At 46.9% G+C, this 19,831-nt stretch overlaps 1 protein-coding gene across 1 annotated transcript; it reads right to left on the bottom strand.

Annotated features, from left to right (window-relative positions):
- Positions 1-7,475: 7,475 nt before the first annotated feature.
- Positions 7,476-19,397, bottom strand: nansa (N-acetylneuraminic acid synthase a). The gene is made up of 6 exons (XM_007891880.2): positions 19,190-19,397; positions 14,047-14,262; positions 13,079-13,178; positions 12,813-12,967; positions 9,348-9,614; positions 7,476-7,760 (listed from the first exon to the last, which is right to left on the bottom strand). The coding sequence occupies exons 1-6, from the start codon at positions 19,319-19,321 to the stop codon at positions 7,578-7,580; spliced, it is 1,053 nt and encodes a 350-aa protein (XP_007890071.1). The 5' UTR covers positions 19,322-19,397; the 3' UTR covers positions 7,476-7,577.
- Between the last annotated feature and the right edge of the window lie 434 nt (positions 19,398-19,831).

Here is a 19,831-nt window from a genome sequence, read left to right as displayed (position 1 = left end):
GACAGCGGCAGAGCTGGGGGAAGGGGAGGTGACCGTAGGAAAGTCTTCAGGCACAACCTGAAAATGGGGAAGGAAGGGGCAAGGCTGAGGGATAAAGGGTGTTCCAGAGTTTCAGGGCATAGTGGCTAAAAGCACAACGGAGGGCACGAGGGACATGCAGAAGGCTGGAGCCAGTAGATCAGAGGCAGCGGGTTGTGTGTTGGGGGGTAAGCAGGTTGGAAAGGTAGGGAGCTGCCAGGGCATGAAGGGATTGAAAACTGGTTTGAGGATCTTCAATTCAACCCATTCGGTGATGGGAAGCCAGTGGAGCTTAGCTAGAACTGGTGAGATTGTACAGAGTTTAGTATGGGTGAATATGCGGGCGGCAGAATTTTGGATCAGCTGGATCCTGTGCATGGTGGAGCTAGGGAGACCGGCAAAGGGAGCATTTGAGAAGTCAAGTCAGGAAGTGACGAACGTATGGATGAGTGGTTCAGCTGCGTCCAGGGTAAGGTACGGTCGGAGGCTGGCAATGTAGCGGAGATGGAGGAAGACAGTTCTGGTCAGGGACCGGATGTGGGGAAAGAACAGCTGTGGGTCAAACCTGACGGCAAGGAAAGAGCACACATTCATAGTTCACAAGATTGGACCATCTGATTTCATCCTTCCAGAATATCCACCCTTTAATCTTCCCATCACAGCAACAAGCTGTTTAAACGAGTCTAGTGTCCTGACCTCAACCACCCTCCCCGGCAACCGGGTCCAGATGTTAATTATCCTCTGGGCAAAGAAAAACTTTCTGGTATCTGTTTGGAAATTGTCCCTTAAAAATCTAAATCTATGTCCTCTTTTCTACTGTCTTGGTGCATCCTAAAGATTTGTTCTGGGTTCAACTTTTTCAGCTCATTTCTTTAACACTGGGGATCATCCTCGTTGCTCATGTATGCACTGCTTCTAGGGCCTATGCAGCCCCCTTACGCCACACAACTACAACCGTATTCAAAACTCCAAGGCTTAACCTGACCAGAGAGCATGTCATGGTAGCATTTTGCTGTATGTCGTTGTGCCCTTGGAAGGTTTGCAACAGGTATTTCTGCTACTGAGATTGTGTCATTGCACATCCTCTCCCAGGTGATGAATTAGCTGAAAAGCAACAAATCCTCTTGAAAAAAACTGTTCAGACATTTAAAATTGGAAAATTGAAACAAGGTATGCTGTTCAATTTACCATCTCCTCGCCATCCTCACTGATCCTTACTGTTAAACTGGTAGAGTTAGTGTACTTTAGTTTATCACCATTGATATGTGAGACATTCAACAACAACAACAAGATTCCATTTATAAAGCGCCTTTCACGTCAGGAGGACATCCCAAGGCGCTGCACAGTTGGGTCAGGACCCGAGCAGGGGGAAATGGTCAGGGTGAGGGAGGAAGGGAGGGAGCGAGCAGGGGGAAATGGTCAGGGTGAGGGGAGGGAAAGGAGGGAGCGAGGGGGAAGAGAGTCGAGAGGGGAGCTGAAGGCTCGGTCAAAGAGAAAGGTTTTGAGACCGGCCTTGAAGGAGGAAAGGGAGGAGGCGGCGAAGGCACTGGGGGATGGAGTTCCAGAGCCTGGGGGCTGAGAGGCTGAAGGCCCGACCACCGATGGTAGGGCGATTGGGGCGGGGGACGTGGAGCAGACCGGAGCCGGAGGAACGGAGGGTACGGGCAGGTAGGTAGGGGGATAGTAGGTCGGAGAGGTAGGAGGGAGCAAGGCCGTGAATGGCCTTATAGGTGAGGATGAGGATCTTGAAATCAATCCTCTGGGGGATGGGGAGCCAGTGGAGGCGAGCGAGGGTGGGAGTGATGTGGTCCCGAAGCCTGGTGCGGGACAGTACACGAGCTGCAGAGTTCTGAATGACCTGCAGCTTGTGGAGGGAGGTGGCGGGAAGGCCGGCGAGGAGAGAGTTCCCATAGTCCAGCCTTGAGGTGACAAAGGCGTGAACCAGGGTTTCAGCAGCGTGAGGGGTGAGGTAGTGCCGTAGTCTGGCGATGTTCCGGAGGTGATGGAAGGCGGTGCCAGTTGTGGTGCGGATGTGAGGGAGAAAGGACAGCTCAGGGTCGAACAAAACGCCGAGGTTCCTGACTGGCTTTGAGAGGTGGAGAGTGCAGCCTTGGATGCTGATGGTGTCAGCGCCTGAGGTGCGGAGGCGCTGACGTGAGCCAATCAGGAGGGCCTCGGTTTTTCGCACGTTGAGCTGAAGAAAGTTGTCTCTCGTCCAGGACTCGATGTCGGACAGGCAGGCTGTCAGGACATCGGTGGTCGTGGAGTTGAGAGTAGAGGAGGAAAGGTAGAGTTGGGTGTCATCCGCATACATGTGGAAGTTAACTCCATGTCTGCGGATGATGTCACCAAGGGGGAGCATATAGAGGGTGAAGAGGAGGGGACCGAGGACAGAGCCCTGAGGGACACCACATGAGACAGTACGGGGGGTGGAGGAGAAGCCATTCGTGGAGACAAAGTGAAGACGGTGAGAAAGGTACGACCTAAACCATTCAAGGACAGTGCCTTGAAGGTTGAGGTGGGAGGACAAGCGGTGGAGTAGGATAGCGTGGTCGACCGTATCGAATGCTGCCGATAGGTCGAGGAGGACGAGGAGGCAGAGGGAGCCCTGGTCACAGATGGTCAGGATATCATTGGTGACCTTGACCAGGGCAGTTTCTGTGCTATGGGCAGCACGGAAACCTGACTGAAGGGGTTCGAAAAGAGAATGGGTGGAAAGGAAAGAGCGCAGTTGGGAGGCGACAACTCTTTCCAGGACCTTGGAGAGAAAGGGGAGGTTGGAGATGGGCCGGTAGCTTGATAGCTGCGACGCATCAAGGGAGGGTTTTTTCAGGGTGGGCGTGATGGTGGCAGTTTTTAAGGGAATGGGGACAGAGCCAGAGGAGAGGGACAGGTTGATGATGTCAGTGATATGTGGGGCAAGAAAGTGGAGCTGGGAGATAAGGAGTGGAGTGGGGATGGGGTCAAGGGAGCAGGTGGTTGGTTTTAGGGATAGGATGAGTTCAGTGACAGAGGGTGGGGAAACGGGTACGAAGGTGTGTAGGGGAGGATGGGTAGGAGTCGGAGTGTGGGAGGGAGGGGGTGGGGGGTTGGTGGAAGTTGGAGGGGAAGTGACCGCGGAGCGGATTCCCTTGATCTTGGATTCAAGGAAATCCAGCATCTCCTCGCAGTGAAGGTTGGAGGAGATGACCTGCGCGGGGTGGCGGGGGGGACGGAGGAGTCGGGTTGTGGTGGAAAACAGTAGCCTGGGGTTGTTCTTCGCCTCCAGGATTATCCTGGAGTAGAAGGACGACTTGGCCGAGGCTAGAGTGGAGCGGTAAATTTTGAGGAGGTCCAGCCAGATTTGTCGGTGGACCGTTAGGCCAGATTTGACACAGGTGCGTTCAGCAGCCCGCACCTGGCTTTTCAGTGAGCGGAGGTGGGTGGTGTACCAGGGGGAGGAGCGGGAGTAGGAGACAGTGCGGGAAGTGATGGGGGCAAGAGTATCGAGTGTGGAGGAGAGGGTATTGTGGAGGAGGGAGAGAGGAGAAGAGGGGTCGGTGAGGGTTGAAGGCCAGAGGGAGAGGAGTTCAGAGGACTCCAAGGCATCGGTTAGGGATTGTGGGGGTAACTTCTTCCAAGGGCGGTAGAAGATGGTGGTGGGTCTGGTGGAGGTGGGGAGGGGGGTGGAGGTGGTGAAGGAGATGAAGTGGTGGTCAGAGATGGCCTTGTCGGTAATAGTGACATCCGAGACACTGAGGCCCCGGGTGATCACCAAATCGAGTGGGTGGCCGTGACTGTGAGTGGGGGAGTTTATGTGTAAGGAGAGGTTGAGTGAGGAGAGCAGGGAAGAGAAGTCTGTGGAGATGGAGCAGGAGGGGGTGAAGTGTAGGTTAAAGTCGCCCAGGATGATGAGGCGATCAGAGCAGAGGCAAAGAGATGTGAGGAGTGTTGAAATGTCAGAGATGAAGGTGGGAGAGGTTTTAGGGGGCCGGTAGAGGAGGAGGATTTTAAGGGAGAGGAATGAGGGGTGGGAGAGGGTGAGGTGCTCAAAGGAGGGGAAAGAGCCAGTGGAGTAAGGGGATAGGGCAAGTGGTGTCCTTGAGATAAGGGCAACACCACCGCCACGGCGGTTGGGGCGGGGGATGTGGTGGGAGGTGTAGCCGGGTGGTGTGGCCTCCGTGAGGGGGAAGGTGTCGCCTGGGGTGAGCCAGGTTTCTGTTAAGGCCATGATATCAACGTTCTCATCAAGGATGAGATCGTTGATGACCAGGGCCTTGTTGCAGAGGGAGCGGACATTTTGCAGTCCGATGTGGAGGGAGCGGTTGACAGAAGGGTGTGTGGGAGGGGAGGGGGGTCCAGGTTGTGAGGCAGGGGTGGGGGGATGGGGATAAGGGAGGAGAGGTTGACTCCCCGGGTCTGTGTCCGGGGTGGGTGGCGAGAGTGGTGGGGAATGGGGCAGTCGGTGTGGCTGCTGCTGGACAGCCAACGCCGAGTGCCACGGTGAGCCCGGCGGAGGATTCCCAGGCTGGAACAGAGGGAGGTTGTGGGAGGGTCAAGTGGGGATAGAAGACGAGAGGGACGGAGAGAGAGGAGGACAGAGCGGGAGAGATGCAGAGGGGGGAGGGTTTGGGGGAGAGAGGAGGGGGGCGGGAGGGAGGGGGTGAGGGGGCTCGGGTCAAAGCGGCAGCCATAGTGCGCACGCGGGGACCGGGAGCGAGCGGTCAGGTGGATGGCATTATCCCGTAGATTGGGGCAGCCAACCCAACAGGACCATAGTGGGCTCTGATGTGAGCCCTGGGGGGGGGGGGCACAGAGGGTTTTTTTCTTTTTTTTTCATCTACTATTGACAAATCAGATAACTATATTTACAATAATTGTGTTGCTATCGTATAGTTATTCTGTCAGAATAATACAATATTTTTGTATTGCGCCTTTCACGTCGGGAGGACGTCCCGAGGTGCTGGACAGTGGGGCGGGGGGTGTTGGGATCAGGGAGGGTGGAGGGCAGAGAGGGACAGAAGGTGGCTGGGCCAAAGGCACGGTCAAAGAGGAGGGTCTTGAGGCATGCCTTGAAGGAGGCAAGAGAGGGAGCGAGGAGGAGGGACTGTGGGATGGAGTTCCAAAGTGTGGGGGCAAAGAGGCTGAAGGCCTGACCACCGATGGTGGCGGGGGATGTGAAGCAGGCCAGAGCCTGCTGAACGGAGGAAGCGGACAGGTTGATATGGAGTTAGCACCGAGGTAGGAGGGGGCAAGGCCATGGAGGACCTTGAAGGCGAGGATGAGAACTTTGAACTCTATCTTCTGGGGGTTGGGAGCAATCAATGCACTTGAGCAGTGCTCTGAGATGTTTCAATGTGTCAGGCACCAAAAAAAACCTGCAGTTGTTTATTTGAAATCACCGAAAATGCGAAGGAGGTTTATAGAACTTTAAACTTTTTNCCTGACCGCCTAGATCTACTGAGAGCATTGGATAGTTGGGAACAGTGGTGCTTCACTGATTGAGCACTTGGGCGGTTTTTAAATGCAAATTGTTGCTGTTGTTGTTGAATGATTGAATGAACAGTGAGCAATATATGTAGAATCTAGGCGTGATCCACTGTAACCCCCATCCTTACTCCTGTAAATCCCCATCATTATTAGGAATATAAGAATAGGAGGAGACCGTACGATTAGACCTGCTGGTGCATGGAAATCCACAAGGCAGAGCAGGATTGGGCTCATCCGCACAATGTCACATCAGCTATGCAGAACGATGACTGGCAAAAGTCTGCTAGGACCAACCTTCTTGGTGATGGAGTGGCTCTCATCTCCAGAGTTCTACTCAGCCAATCCTTTTACACCGCTGGAACTTTCACCTCTTCTAAACACCTCGCTCTTTAGTAAAACTAAGTCTTGCATTTGATATAGCGCCTTATCATGTCGGTGAGACGTCTCAAAGGATCTTTACAAGATATACTGTACTGTGTATTTTGTGGGCAAAACACAGGAGCCAGTGTGCACAGTCGTGTCCCACAAACAGCCATGGAGTGAGTGACCAATTTTATTTGCAGGATTGTTGGACAGGACACCAGGAGAGAAAACCCTTTTCTTTTTGAAGTGTCATGCCATCTGTTTTCCCACAAAACCTGCAGCCATTCCATTATACAGCATTTCCTGTGAAACACTTTCGAGTTCCTCCCTTAAAAATTCTCATCATCAAATTCTTATTTCCCCCCAAACCTTCCAGCACTTTCCTCTGACATCCTTCGTCTTTCTATCTTCCCTCAGCCTCCTCCTCATCTTTCCATGTGTCTATCACCCCCAATCTCGCCCGGCTCCACTGGCTCTCTATCCCCCAGTGGATCAAGTTCAACACCCTCATCTTAACCTTTAAATCCCTCCAAGGTCTTGCACCATCTTACCTCGGCGACCTCCTCAAACTTTAAAAACCCATCAAAGCCTCCAGCTTGCTTCACGTCCCCCATCAAACCCAACCCACCGTCAGCCATCGGGCTTTCAGCCTATCTGGCCCCACTCTCAGGAACTCCATCCGAGTCCCTATGATTTGTCCCTCCTCTCACCTCAAGACCTTCCTCTTTGACTGAGCTTTCAATCCTCGGCTCCAACCTCCAATTCAGGTGCAAAACTTGCACTGTCCAGCATCAAGGTACATCGTCCCAATATGAAAGGCGATATACAAATGTAAATTTGTTGTATCCTGAAGCTGATATTGATTGATTCACTAGGAACAACCTGTAGAGTTAAAACTCTGATGTTTGTTTTTTTAGGCTTCCTTGTTTTGACTGAAATATAATCGCAACCATGATTTGTTTATTTAGGAAAAGAACTCAAACAATAGTGTTGTTACTAAACATTTAGAAGACCTGCCCATCTGATCTTTTCGCTGCACCCTATACCCACTCTCCTTTCCAGCACAGCGGCAAGCTTTTTTTTAAATGAACTCCTTCTTGATATCCTATTCAAGGCATTAATTGTCCTCTGAATAAAGAAAAATGTTCTGGTATCTGTCCTGAAATTACCCTTTACAACTCTGAACCAATGTCCTCTTATTCTACTATCTTAATGCATCCTATCTGCCAGCAGGAGCAGGAGAGACAATTGAGTTGTCAACAGCTTGGTGGGGAGGGATCAAGGGGCAGGTGTTCAATTTCAATTGGGTTACGGGGTTAGCGAGGACAAGGAGGTGGGGGTGGGTGGGGAGTGAGACTGTAGCAGAATACACAGGGGAGGGGGGGGTAGGAAGACAGGGAAGATGCAGCCAGGCCGATATTTATAACATCAATCATTTTCGGTACTGCACCTTCCACGTCGAGAGGTCTTTTCAAAAGTCTTTCACAGAATATGTAGTATAATGTTTTGTAAACAACAGATGCCAGCCATTCTTTGCAAACGTCCATGAAGTGAGTGATCAATCTTATTTGAGGGAATGCCATGGGACCTTTATCGTCCACCATAACAAACAGATGCAACTTCAGTTTAATACATGAACGGCTTTATTTGAAACGTAAAAGTTAAGGCATCTGTAGTTTAATTCTTGCAAACTCTGTGGAAAAAAAACAAGACAACTTGCCGCAATTCTAAAATAATTCTTCAGTGATTGTTTCATCTTCATCTATCTTGGCCTTTACTTTCTTCCCCACCAGATTAAAGATCTCTTCAGGAGCAATGCCTTTGGGTTCCGCTACTTTCACAGTCAGCATATCCAGTGTCAACGATGTTCCTGCTGGAATCGCCAACTTCGCCACCACAGACTTGCCCAGCTAGAGACAAAGGAAAAAGTATATTTTAACCATTTATAGATTCATAATAATCCTGACATTTGGTGTAGCAGCTTTCACATTTGGAGGAAATCCCAAAGTGCATCACATGATATGCTGCAAAATATAGTAACTGTGTGTGTGTTTCTGGACAAATGCGGCAGCCAATTTACATACAGCAATGTTCCATAAACAGCCATGAAATAAATGACCAATTACAACAACATAAAACAACAACATTACATTTCACGTCGGGAGGACGTCGCAAGGCGCTGTCCTGGCCAACAATCCCACAAATTACTTGGGGTATTGGCCGGGACACTAGGAAAAACTCTCTTCTCTTTTAGAATGGTGCCGTAGGATCTTTAACTGCCACCTGAACAGGTAGACTGGGGAGACAGCCTTGGTGTAACAGCTCACCCAAAAGACGGCACCTCCAACAATGCAGCGAAACCCCAGCACTGCATTGAAGTGTCACCTTAGACTCTATGAGTGCCAAGACCCAATGTGGGGCTTGAACCTACAACTTTCTAGCTCAGAGTCGAGTGCTACCACTGAGCAAGCAAAACCTAGAAGATGCATTGATTGGGACTTCCCTCTTCAGTGAAGTAAAATTCTTAAATGTTCATATAATATCCACATCTTAAAAATAGAAACAAACTCCATCAGAAAAGTGGTGATCTAAGAAACCTAGGCACTGTGTTCTTCACATTCTAGTTTCATTGGAGCAGAGAATGTTTATAGGGGATATCATTTTTATAATCCTTACATTTGGTTTAGCATCTTTCACATCAGGAGGAAATCCCAAAGCGCTTCACAGGATATACAGTAAAGTGCAATAACTGTGTGTGTTTTGTGGGCAAATGCAGCAGTCAATTTAGTGCCATGGGAATTTTAACGTCCACCTGAACATGCAGATGGCGACATGGGTGTACAAAATCATGAGGATTTTTGGGAGGGTAAATAGTGAGAAGTTATTTCTACTGGTAGGAGAGTCAGTAATTAGGATCATAAGTATGAGACAATTACAAAAAGAGCAAAAGGAGAGCTTAGAATTTTTCTTCCCACAAGCTGTTGGGACATGAATGCCACGCAAAGTAAGGCAGTAGAGGCAGAGACCATTGTGGGTTTCAAAAGGAAAGTAGACAAATGTATGAAAGGTTTGAAGGTGTATAAGGCAGGTCCGTGGGACTGAATGAAGGCCTCACTCTCAGAGCTGCTGAGAAGTGATGGGCTGAATGGCCTCCTTATGCACTGTAGATTTCTTTGATTCTATGAGACCATTGACTATAGGATGGTTTCCCTCCAACAAAAGTACATGCAGCTCCACCCACACCCCACCCCTCCACTTTAAAATGGCAAAAACCATCCTGGTAACCCGTCACAAAATCTGTCAGCTCCATGACGACCTCCTCACCCCCTCCCAAGCCCAAATCTCATTCTATTCCATAATCATCTGGAGGCCACGAACCATCCCAAATTTCTCTTCTCCACCACAAATTGCCTCCTTTGTCATCATACTCCCAAACCCTCCCTATTCTAATCTTTGACACCAAATGCGAGGTGGTCAATGAGTTAAAAATGAGTTACCTTATTGTGACAGGCCAGCTCACAAGGCAGCATACTTTTGACGGAGGTCCCAAAAGCTCTCTCCACGATGCGGATTGAGCGAACCAGTTCTGTTAGCTCGTTCGGCTCCAGGGATGCTTCGTGATCATTGCCCTTCCAAGTTTTATCCAAGGTCACATGACGTTCCACAACTTTGGCTCCCATAGCTACTGCTGCTACAGTGATAGCAATTCCAGTTTCATGACCAGAATATCCAATGGGAATGTCTGGAAATTCCTTTTGGTATTCCTGAAAGCAGGATGTTAAAAACACAAAGAAAACAAACCTTGATAAATACTCATTTGAGAAAAATGACATTGATTTACATTCTGCTTTGGCAAACAGTCAAACAATATATAGCCAGAATAACAGCTTAATTTTTCAAATCATCATTATTGCTGCTGTTACATTATGTATTTGAAATACAGAATAATACAAATTTACATTTATATAGCACCTTTCACACCGGGAGGATGTAACCAGATCTTTAGGCAAATCCAGAATTTTACGAGTCGCTGTGTTTTCTGAGAGGTGTGTTGGAGCTCTGTAAATGGGGACATTGAAGGGGTCTTACCCTTTATTCTTTCTTGCTGAGGTGGATATTAAAGACCCCATGCTACTATTAAAATGAAATTGGTCATTAACTTCATGGCTGGTTTTGAGCACTGATGTGCGCAAATTAGCTACCCCATTTTGCCTACAAAATCTCTGTAGCTCACAGTGTTACTATAATAATAATTCTTGCATTTGATATAGCACCTTATCACGTATTCGAGACATCTCAAGTCGCTTCACAGAATATACTGTAAAGTGAATTGACTGTGTTTTATGGGCGAAACGTGGCAGCCAATTGCACAAACAGCCATGGATTGATTGACCAAATTATTATTATTATTATATTTTTTGAAGGAATAATTACCCACGGAAAAGCAATCCACCAATCGACTAACAACCGGGTTCCTACTTACTGCTAGATAAACAGAAGTGTGGAGCAAGAAAAATTTCTCAACATTTCTCCCTGCCAGGAATTGAACCCAGGTCTCTTGCTTGCGAGGCGAGTACTCTTAAACTATAGGACTCCACCTATCCTGTAAAGCGCTTTGAGATGTTATCAAAAATGCTATATCAAATTATTATTATTATTATTTGAAATTGTCTGCCAGGTTCATCTACTAATACACAGTTGCTACACTTTACCATAAATCCTGAAAAGCACTTTGAGATGTATTGTTATGATAAGGTACAATATCAAATACAATGATTATTATTAATACAATAAATCAACCTTGGTTTCTATCATAAGGAATCCAAGTCACATAAATCCTTCCATCCTCCTTATGAGAAAGGCACTTTATGAATGTAAATTGCATTGTAGAACTATATTACTTCATCCTATAAGAACTCTTCCCTATGGGATTTGCTTCTGGAGTCAATTTCCCGTGGGTTGGCAGGAATTTTAATCTTTCATACATTGCAGAGGATCCAGGTATTTTACTAGGTTATTCTGAAATACTGTCCTCTTGTAATGGTAGGTTCACAACACTTGATGATACTGTTTTGCAATTTTCTACCAAGAGCTCCACCTGGTAGCACAAATAAGGTACTACAGCACTGTACAATTTATAATAATAATCCTTGCATTTGATATAGCGCTTTTCACGTCTTCTAGACGTCTCAAAGCGCTTCACAGAATATACTGTAAAGTGAATTGACTGTATATTTGTGGGCAAAACACGGCAGCTAATTGCGCACAGCAGTGTCCCACAAACAGTCGTGGATTGAAGCGACCAATTTTATTATTATTTTTTTCTTTTTGAGGGATTATTATCAGGCGTGTGGAGTAAGGAAACTTGCCCAAGGTTTCGCCCTGCCGAGAATCGAACCCAGGTCTCTCGCTTGCAAGGCGACTGCTCTAACCACTGAGTTACAGGACTCCTTGTAAGTATGACATTTATCTCATACTTACAAGAGCAGTCTGGCAACTCATAAGAAAACAAGATTAAGCAGGCGACATGGTGCTATTTAACCTCTCCTGTTCATTAGATATTCTCCACAACACCCACGTGGCAGTCCTATTGTACTGATACTTATGAAGCTTCTTCGAGTTTCACAACCAGTTCCATCACCAAGTTTCACTTCATCAAACACATTCAGCACTCTGCAAATTATGAAGATGAATTAAATAATTCCACACACAACCTCCAAAAGGTCTCAAGGCTCCAATGCCTGTGTTATTTCACATTCAATATCTGTCAAAGCGAAGCTCTGCTAGTTTGGAAGTGGAGTGTAGATGAGTCATTTTCTGGGTGCACAGAGCTTCTTCTCAAGAGCAAGGCAAAAAGGGCCATTATTTCACACCTTGAACGTGGATGAACATGATCTAAACATTGAGCTACTCTGGAGACCCAGACTGTATGGCTCCCTTATTATTGCTGTTATTAGAAAAAATAATCCTTATTGATCAACAGAGAACAAGCAGGGAACTTCATAAAACTTCATATTGTGCCCAGTCCCCTGGGCACAATATCGCAGAAATTGCTTTACTTGCTGTCAGTTTTAAAATGCTTTTACTTTCTTTAAAAAAAAGAAATTCTAATAGATTTTTAAAAGCACAATTGTTTCAGGTAGTCTTTGACGTCTTGTTCACCATAAGGTGTGAATGACCCATTCAGTTCACCATCTCGTTTGTATTGTGCATTGGCCTGGTTCAGTTGATAGCACTGTCTAGGAGTCAAAAGGTTGTGGGTTCAAGCTTCAAGTCGGGACTTGGAACTCATTATAGCCAAGTGGAAACTCCAATGCAGTGCTAGGGGTATGCCGCATTGCTGGAGGTTTAATGAATCATTATTCAAATGATCCCTTAAACCGAGATCTTATCTGCTTAAACCAAGGTCCTTTTTGCCTGTTCAGGTGGACCTCAAAGATCCCATGTCACTAATCGAAAAGACAAAGGAGTTCGTAAACAATTCCACAAATAAAATTGGTCATTCACTTCATGACTGTTTATGAGACATTGCTGTGTGAAAATGGGCTGCCACGTTCGCCTCGAAATACAGTCACTACACTTCAACAACAACAAGATTCCATTTGTTGAGCGCCTTTCACGTCCGGAGGACGTCCCAAGGCGCTGCACAGTTGGGTCAGGACCCGAGCAGGGGGGACATTGCACATCCTGGAATTTTTTTTTGAGATTTCCTCCTAATGCGAAAGGTTTTATATCAAATGTAATGTAACGGAAGCAGCACTCTACCATGCGGGGGGTGGGGGGCACTATAGGAGGGGATGAAGGAAGGCACTAGAAAACAAAAAAAGACAGCAAATGAAGAGGATAAATTAAAAGTATTTTTTGAAGATACACCACAAATTAAATACATTCAGGTCAATTAAATATAGTAGTTGAATGAAAGTCGATGCATTATAGCGATACATGTGTGACTATTTACTGACCGTGATAATACGCAGATTAACATCCTCAGGTAATACTGGGTATGCGCTGGTGCACTGCAGGATGCAGAAGTTTGGATTGATCCCTTTCACAGTCTTGTAAACTTGTCTCATCATTTCCATGCTTTGCATTCCGCTGGAAATCACCATTGGACGGCCTGACATAACAAAATGAGCAAACTGAGAACTTCATCTACTTTATACATACCAACTTTTGCATGTAACGATGAACAAAAATATTACCTTAGAAAGTCTACAGCATTGCTCACCTTTTTTCGCAGTGGTTTCCAAATATGGCAAATTATTTGTGTCTCCAGACCCAACTTTAAAGAACGGCACATTCAGTTCCTGAAGAAATTCAACAGCCATCTGTGAAACCGAAGAAAGACACTGTAAATAGCTCATTGAAGAAATCAAAGGGTATTCAGCCTATTCTAAAAGCACTACTAGAGGCACCTGCTCCAATCCTATTCACTTGTTCCTACTCTACGGCTCTTAATATTTCTTTCTCAAGTATTTATCCAATCCTCTTTCAAGTGCTGTTAATCGATTCAACTTCAATAGTGTCTATGGTAATAATCTCACTGTAAAATGAATCTAACCTCTTATCTTATGAAGATAATATGCCTATCTGTGCCATTTTATTACTTTGCTTAACCTTCCCCCATCTCCATGAAATCGCTCAGCTCTTTCAAAAAGAGGCAAGTACAGGGTGATAATAATAATTGACAGCTCAACAATGTCCCACAAACAGCCATGAAACAAATGACCAATTTTATTTGGGGGATTGTTGGCCAGGATACCTGGAGAAACTCCCTTCTCTTTTTGAATATTGACACTGGATCTTCATTGACTAGCTGAACAGGCAGATAGGCCTTTAATACAATATCTCAACCAAAGAACCACACCCCTAACAATCCCCAGGATTGCAATAGAGTGTCGGCTTAGACTATCCAAGTTCCAAGTCCCAACATGGGGCTCGAACCCATAACCTTCTAACTCAAAGGCAAGAGTGCTACCTCATCTGAGCCACCCTGATACACAGGCTGATACAGTTATAACACATATTGTACTGTACCTATGCAGATTGACTATAATGGAAGCACAGTTCATTTGCAGCCACTGGCAAACTAAAACACGATTGCTGGTCAGTATTTCCAGAGTATCAGGTGCCACTGACAAGTGCAGGTTTGTGTGAACAAAATACTGAAAAGTAAAATCTAAAATTGTGATGTACCTCATCCATGCCAGATGCTGTGAAGAAGATGCCAACTTCCTGAGCGAACTTCTGCAGCTCTCTGTACTGCTCGTGACTGAATTCCAGGTGACGCTTGTGATCTCCATATATTTTTGCCCATGAGTGTTTGGATTCATACGGCCTAGCAAGGGCTTGCTTGTTAAATTTGTACTCCAACTCACTCTTCTGAAATTTGGCGCAGTCTGCCCCGCATTCCTGGAAAGAGAAACTTTACATTAGTAATTTTGACACATCACTTATTTTTTTTTTAAAAATCAACCCTCATAACAGCCAGCGCTGTTAACAGCACACACCTACATGCCAATTACCTGCATTCTCAACTTTGTGTGTGACAGTCAATCTTTTAGTGTGTGACAGTCAACCTCTCTGATCTCCCACTATCACATTTATTTGCCATTGTTCCCTACTGTCTCCCTGGAAGAACACACCCTGCATATCTAACTCGAAAAAGTATTAATAATCCTTACATTTGACAATATCATGACGATGTCTCAAAAGGTTTATTTTTGTAGGGGAACATGGTAGCCAATTTGCACACAACAATGTCCCACAAACAGCCAAGAAGTGTATGCAAATTTTAACTGGGAGATTCTTGGCCAAGTCACTAGGAGAAACTCCATTCTCTTTTTAAGTAGTGTCATGGAATCATTAATGTCCACCTGAACAGGTAGACAACCCTCCGTTTAACATCATCTTAATGACGGCACCTCCAATAATGCAACATACCTCCTGTACTGACTGAAGTGTCAGGACTATGAGAGTTCAAAGTCCTGATGTGGGGCTTGTACCCATAACCTTCTAACTCAAGAGGTGAGAATGCTACCAACTGAGCCAACATGACACAAAAACTACCAAGACCACCACAGTGGATTCAGTTTGATTCAATAATCTGTTGTCAAGCCGATGCGAGGTGATGATGGGTCAAAAATTGAGGATTCACTCTGCTGCTGCCAGCCCCATTCCCTTCGGCCACCTCCCATCCCTCTCTCCACACCTTCGACCAGTCTCTCCTTCAACCCTCTTCACTCATCTCCCGTATGAGACCCACCAAGTGCTTCCTCGACCCCAACCGCACCCTGACCTCCCTGCTCCACCACCTCTTACCACCACCGCTCCCCCCCACCCATGAATACACACCTTCAATCACCACTGTCCATGGGCAATCCCCGCCTCTTTCAAAAAAGCTGTCATCATCCTCTTCGTAAAGAAAACCTCTCTTGACCCATTCCTGTTCCCTAACTACCATCCCATCTCCAACCTTCCTTTTCTCCAAGATACTGCTTCTCAGCTTCTCCTCTTCTTTTCCCGGCACTAACAACAACAACAACAAATTACATTTTATAGAGCGCCTTTCACGCCGGGAGGACGTCCCAAACAGCCCGAGCATGGGGGAGGGGTGGTGTACGGGTGAGGGAAGGGAGTGAGGTGGGAGGGAGACCAAAGGCTCGGTCGAAGAGGAGGATCTTGAGACTGGCCTTGAAGGAGGCAAGGGAGGAAGTGAGGCGAAGGGACTGTGGGATGAAGTTCCAGAGTGTGGGGGCAGAGAGGCTGAAAGCCCGGCCACCGATGGTAGGGCGGGTCGGGCGGGAGACATGGAGCAGACCGGTGCCCGATGAACGGAGGGAGCGGGCAGGTTGGTAGGGAGTCAGCAGGTCAGAGAGGTAGGAGGGGGCAAGGCCATGGATGGCCTTAAAGGTGAGGACAAGGATCTTGAACTCGATTCTCTGGGGGATGCGGAGCCATTGGAGTTGGGCGAGTGTGGGAGTGATAGGGTCACGGAGCCTGGTGTGTGAGAGTACACGAGCTGCAGAGTTTTGGATGATCTGCAGCTTGTGAAGGGAAGAGTTGGAAAAGATGAGAAGGCAGTTCCCGTAATCGAGCCTTGAGGTGTCAAATGAGTGGGTGAGGGTTTCGGCAGCCTGAGGGGTGAGGCAGTGGTGGAGACTGGCAAAGTTACGGAGGTGGTGGTAGGCAGTGCCGGTCGTGGTGCGGATGTGGGGGAGAAAGGACAGTTCAGGGTCAAACAAGGCACCCAGGTTCCTGACTGCCTTAGTGAGGTTGAGTGTGCAGCCATGGAGGCTGATGCTGCCAGTGCTTAAGGTGCAGAGGTGCTGGCACGAGCCAATCAGGAGGGCCTCGGTCTTGCTGACATTGAGTTGGAGAAAGTCGGCCCTCGTCCAGGACTTGATGTCGGACAGGCACGAACATCTCCAATCCTGTTTCTACCTGCTCATAATACCAAGACTACCCTGGTCAAAGTCATCAATGACATTCTCTCTCTATGGCCAGGACTCTTGCTTCCTCTTTGTTCTCCTCAATCTCTCGACTGTCTTTGACACTGTTGATCATGCTCTCCTTCTCCATCACCTCTTTGTCAACGTAGCTGATGAGGAAACTCTGAGGCTTGAGGCAACAGCTGCTGGAAAGCTTTACCTGGAGTCCGAGTTTGAGAACCTGCATTTGTACATACAGCGCTTGAAATCCATCCTGATTGGTTTGCAGGGAGTTAAGCAGCTGCTGCTCAAACTCTGCAGCTCCAATTGGCAGAACTATCGCTAAATGGGAAGGGATGTGCGCCCAAGCTGGGGGACAGGAAGATGATGGCATTCCTCTCACGTATTTCATGTGTTGCTTTGTTGCCTATCAGGAAGCTCACAGGGAGTTTCTGCTACCTGTCATCCATCAATCGAGGGCTAAAAACTGTCATATTGGATGTCAAATGACCAACTTGTGGCTATCCTCCTTGGGGATGGGGGAAAAGCGCTATATCAAATGCAAGGATTATTATTATTATTATTAAAACCTCTCCCTCCCAACATGCCCCAGATCTGATGAAGGGTCGTGGACCCGAAACGTTGACTGACTTTCCTTTCTCTATAGATGCTACCTGACCTGCTGAGTTTTCCCAGCCCTCTCTGTTTTTGTTTTATTTGGAGGTTGGTTGGCCAATAGACAGGAGAAATTATCTCAGCTTTCATATAGTCATATTAACATCCATTTAAACAAGAGGCAGAAAGAAACTAGTTTTAACAGCTCTGACGGACAATACTTTCCATAAATCAGTGCTCTCCCAGTACTGCATCTAAGAAGTCAGATTAGTCTCTGGCCTGACCCACACCTTCTGACCCTGAGTTAAGAATACCATCATCAAAGCCAAATTCATACTTATAAATTCTTTGTTGGGATCAGAATATTTATACTGTACAGAATATTTATATTGTACTTTAAAGATATTCCAAACTTTATAAACGCGGCTGTAAATCTTTTTATATTTACATTTTAAACAAAATCTTGATTTAAATATTAATGAGCTCTTGTGTTGCAATTTATACAGTAAATAGAGGTTTGAACAATTAAGTAAAAACATTAATTAAAAAGAACCCTGGACACATTTAAGAAATGTGATCTTTGTGATCTTACGCATTGTCTAAACCGGTTTATCCACCACCATCCCTCAACAATACCGGAGACTCCAATATCAATGGGAGATGCATCACCACAAGAGGGGAGAGGCTCAGGATGCCACACTGAAACTCTCCTATACGGACAAAGCAGTTCCTTCAGTTGGTTATTATCAGAGCTAGTAGGTAACTAACTGAAAAGGAAAGTTATAGCTCTTTTATGAAAGCCGATAGTCCAAATGGCCTCCTTCTGTTCTGTAAATGTCTATGCTTTTATGCCAATCTCTCATGATGTATTAAAGGTGCGTGAGTGGGGGATTGAGGACTGCATTATACTGAAGTTCACTCTCATTTTAATGGAGGACTGTTCAAATTTGGGGCGGTGGCCTGGTGCCTGCCTGCCTGCCTGCAGTTAAAGTGACAAGATGTTTTAAAAAATTTTTCAACAAGTTTTTTTGCCTGAGTTTTTTACTGTAAAATCAGTATTTGGATGAACGCTGCCTGACGCTTTGGTTGACTTAAAGGGAATCTCATTATTTTCAACCATAAATCATAGAATCATTGCAAATTACAGAACAAGAAGGAGGCCATTCAGCCATCATGCCTGTACGGCTCTTTGGAAGAGCTACCCATTCAGTCTTTCCCCATATCCTTTCAAATTTTCCTTTTCAAGTACCTATCCAATTCTCTTGTGAAAGTTGTCATTGAAACCGTTTCCACCAAATATATTATAAAAAATTTAAAATCTTTACATTCTAAACCATGTATTAAACTATTCATTTTACACAAAAGCTTTCTATATGAAATTAATTTATTCCTGGCCCTTATTGAATAGCACGTTAAATACAAGATAACGTGGGAAAACATTGGCCAAACCACTTTCTAAGTGCTTTTCATTGGCCCAAGATTACATAATTATAGAACATTACAGCATAGAAGCAAATCATTCATTCCAACAAGTTTGTACCAATATTTATATGCCAAGCAAGCTTCCATCCCTCTCCCATACCTCTCTATTCTAGCCCTTGAGATATAGCAGTCAGTCCCTATATCAAATGTATGGATTATTATTAATACTTTGCACACCCGCTTTCAATAAAAAAAATCTTTTTCTACAACTTTGTAGATCTACCTCATCAAAGCTACTTAACCTACAAATTAGAAAAAAAAACATTGAACAAGAAAACACTATTGGATTCGTAAACATGCACATTCTGCGGCCAATGCTTTAAACTATCCTGTGACAGTGGAGTATTATCAGGCGTGTGGAGTAAGGAAACTTGCCCAGGGTTTGGTTTCGCCGTGCCGGGAATCAAACCCAGGTCTCTGGCTTGAGAGACGAGTGCTCTAACCACTGAGCTACAGGACTCCACATCAGGGTTGATATACCTGGCGTCCAGCTAAAGCAGCTTCCACGGTGTAAGTGTATACATATTTATTTAGGGCTCGAGCCTATACTATGCTCAGCTCCGAGCCACACAAGGTAGTCATAAACCAGATGAACACCACTGTTGGTTCTCAGTTTAATGCCTCATCCGAAGAATACCCCCCACCCCCGACACTGCACTGGAGTGTCAGCTTAGACCAGTGAGATCCAAGATCCAGTGTTGGCAGCTGTGCCCAATTTAACATAGTGCTCCCCCTTCCCTCACTGCCTGGGAGTGGAGGCGGGAGCACAGGAGGCTCCCCACAACACGGTGGGTGGGTGGGTGTGTGGGTACCTTGGCCATCCGGATCATCTTCTTGGCTATCTCCAGGTCTCCCTGGTGGTTCTGGCCGATCTCGGCGATGATGAAGCAGGGCTGGTCCCCGCCGATGGGGCGCCCCGGGCACAGCTCAAACTCGCGAGGCATCTCCTGTCTCTGGTCCGGGCTGACTGGCCGCGCGCGCCCCCGCGCGCACACACACACACACACCCGCCCGCCCGCGCCCGCCCCTACGTCACTTCCGGGTCAGCCCTCGGCCCTGTTGCTGTGGAAACGGGCAGCGAGCGTCACGGTGCTCCCCCTCCCCCCCCCCTCCCGCGGGGCAGCGGAGAGCGAGCGGCGCCGCCCGGGGTCGGGGTTCGCGTCCGCCCTCCGTTAATCGGCTTCAACTGATCCAGAGAATCAGTTTGGCGGCAGAGACCACACGCTGATAGCAGCGATGATGATAACAATCCGTGCCTTTGAGGTACCGCCTGAGCACGCCTTCGAGGCGTCTCGAAGCGCTTCACAGCCAATGTGTGCCCAACAACAACAACAACAACAACAACAGCATTATATTTGTGCAGCGCCTTTCCCATCGCGAGGGCGTCCTGCGAGCAGCCACCGAGTGGCTCGCCAGGTTTATTTGGGGGTGTTTGTGGGCCGGGACGCCATGAG

This window comes from Callorhinchus milii, unplaced genomic scaffold (genome assembly GCF_018977255.1).
Source record: "Callorhinchus milii isolate IMCB2004 unplaced genomic scaffold, IMCB_Cmil_1.0 Scaffold1, whole genome shotgun sequence".
Lineage (NCBI taxonomy): Eukaryota > Metazoa > Chordata > Chondrichthyes > Chimaeriformes > Callorhinchidae > Callorhinchus > Callorhinchus milii.
The sequence above is the reverse complement of the archived record's forward strand: the minus strand, read 5'-3'. Positions and strand labels throughout refer to the sequence as shown.

Coding starts and splice junctions, on each gene's coding strand:
- nansa (XM_007891880.2), bottom strand. CDS start 19,321: ATGCCTCGCGAGTTTGAGCTGTGCCCGGGGCGCCCCATCGGCGGGGAC. Junction 14,263..19,189: donor AGATGATCCGGATGGCCAAG/GTACCCACACAC, acceptor TTCTCTTTCCAG/GAATGCGGGGCAGACTGCGC. Junction 7,761..9,347: donor AGCTGGCCTGTCACAATAAG/GTAACTCATTTT, acceptor CTTTGTCTCTAG/CTGGGCAAGTCTGTGGTGGC.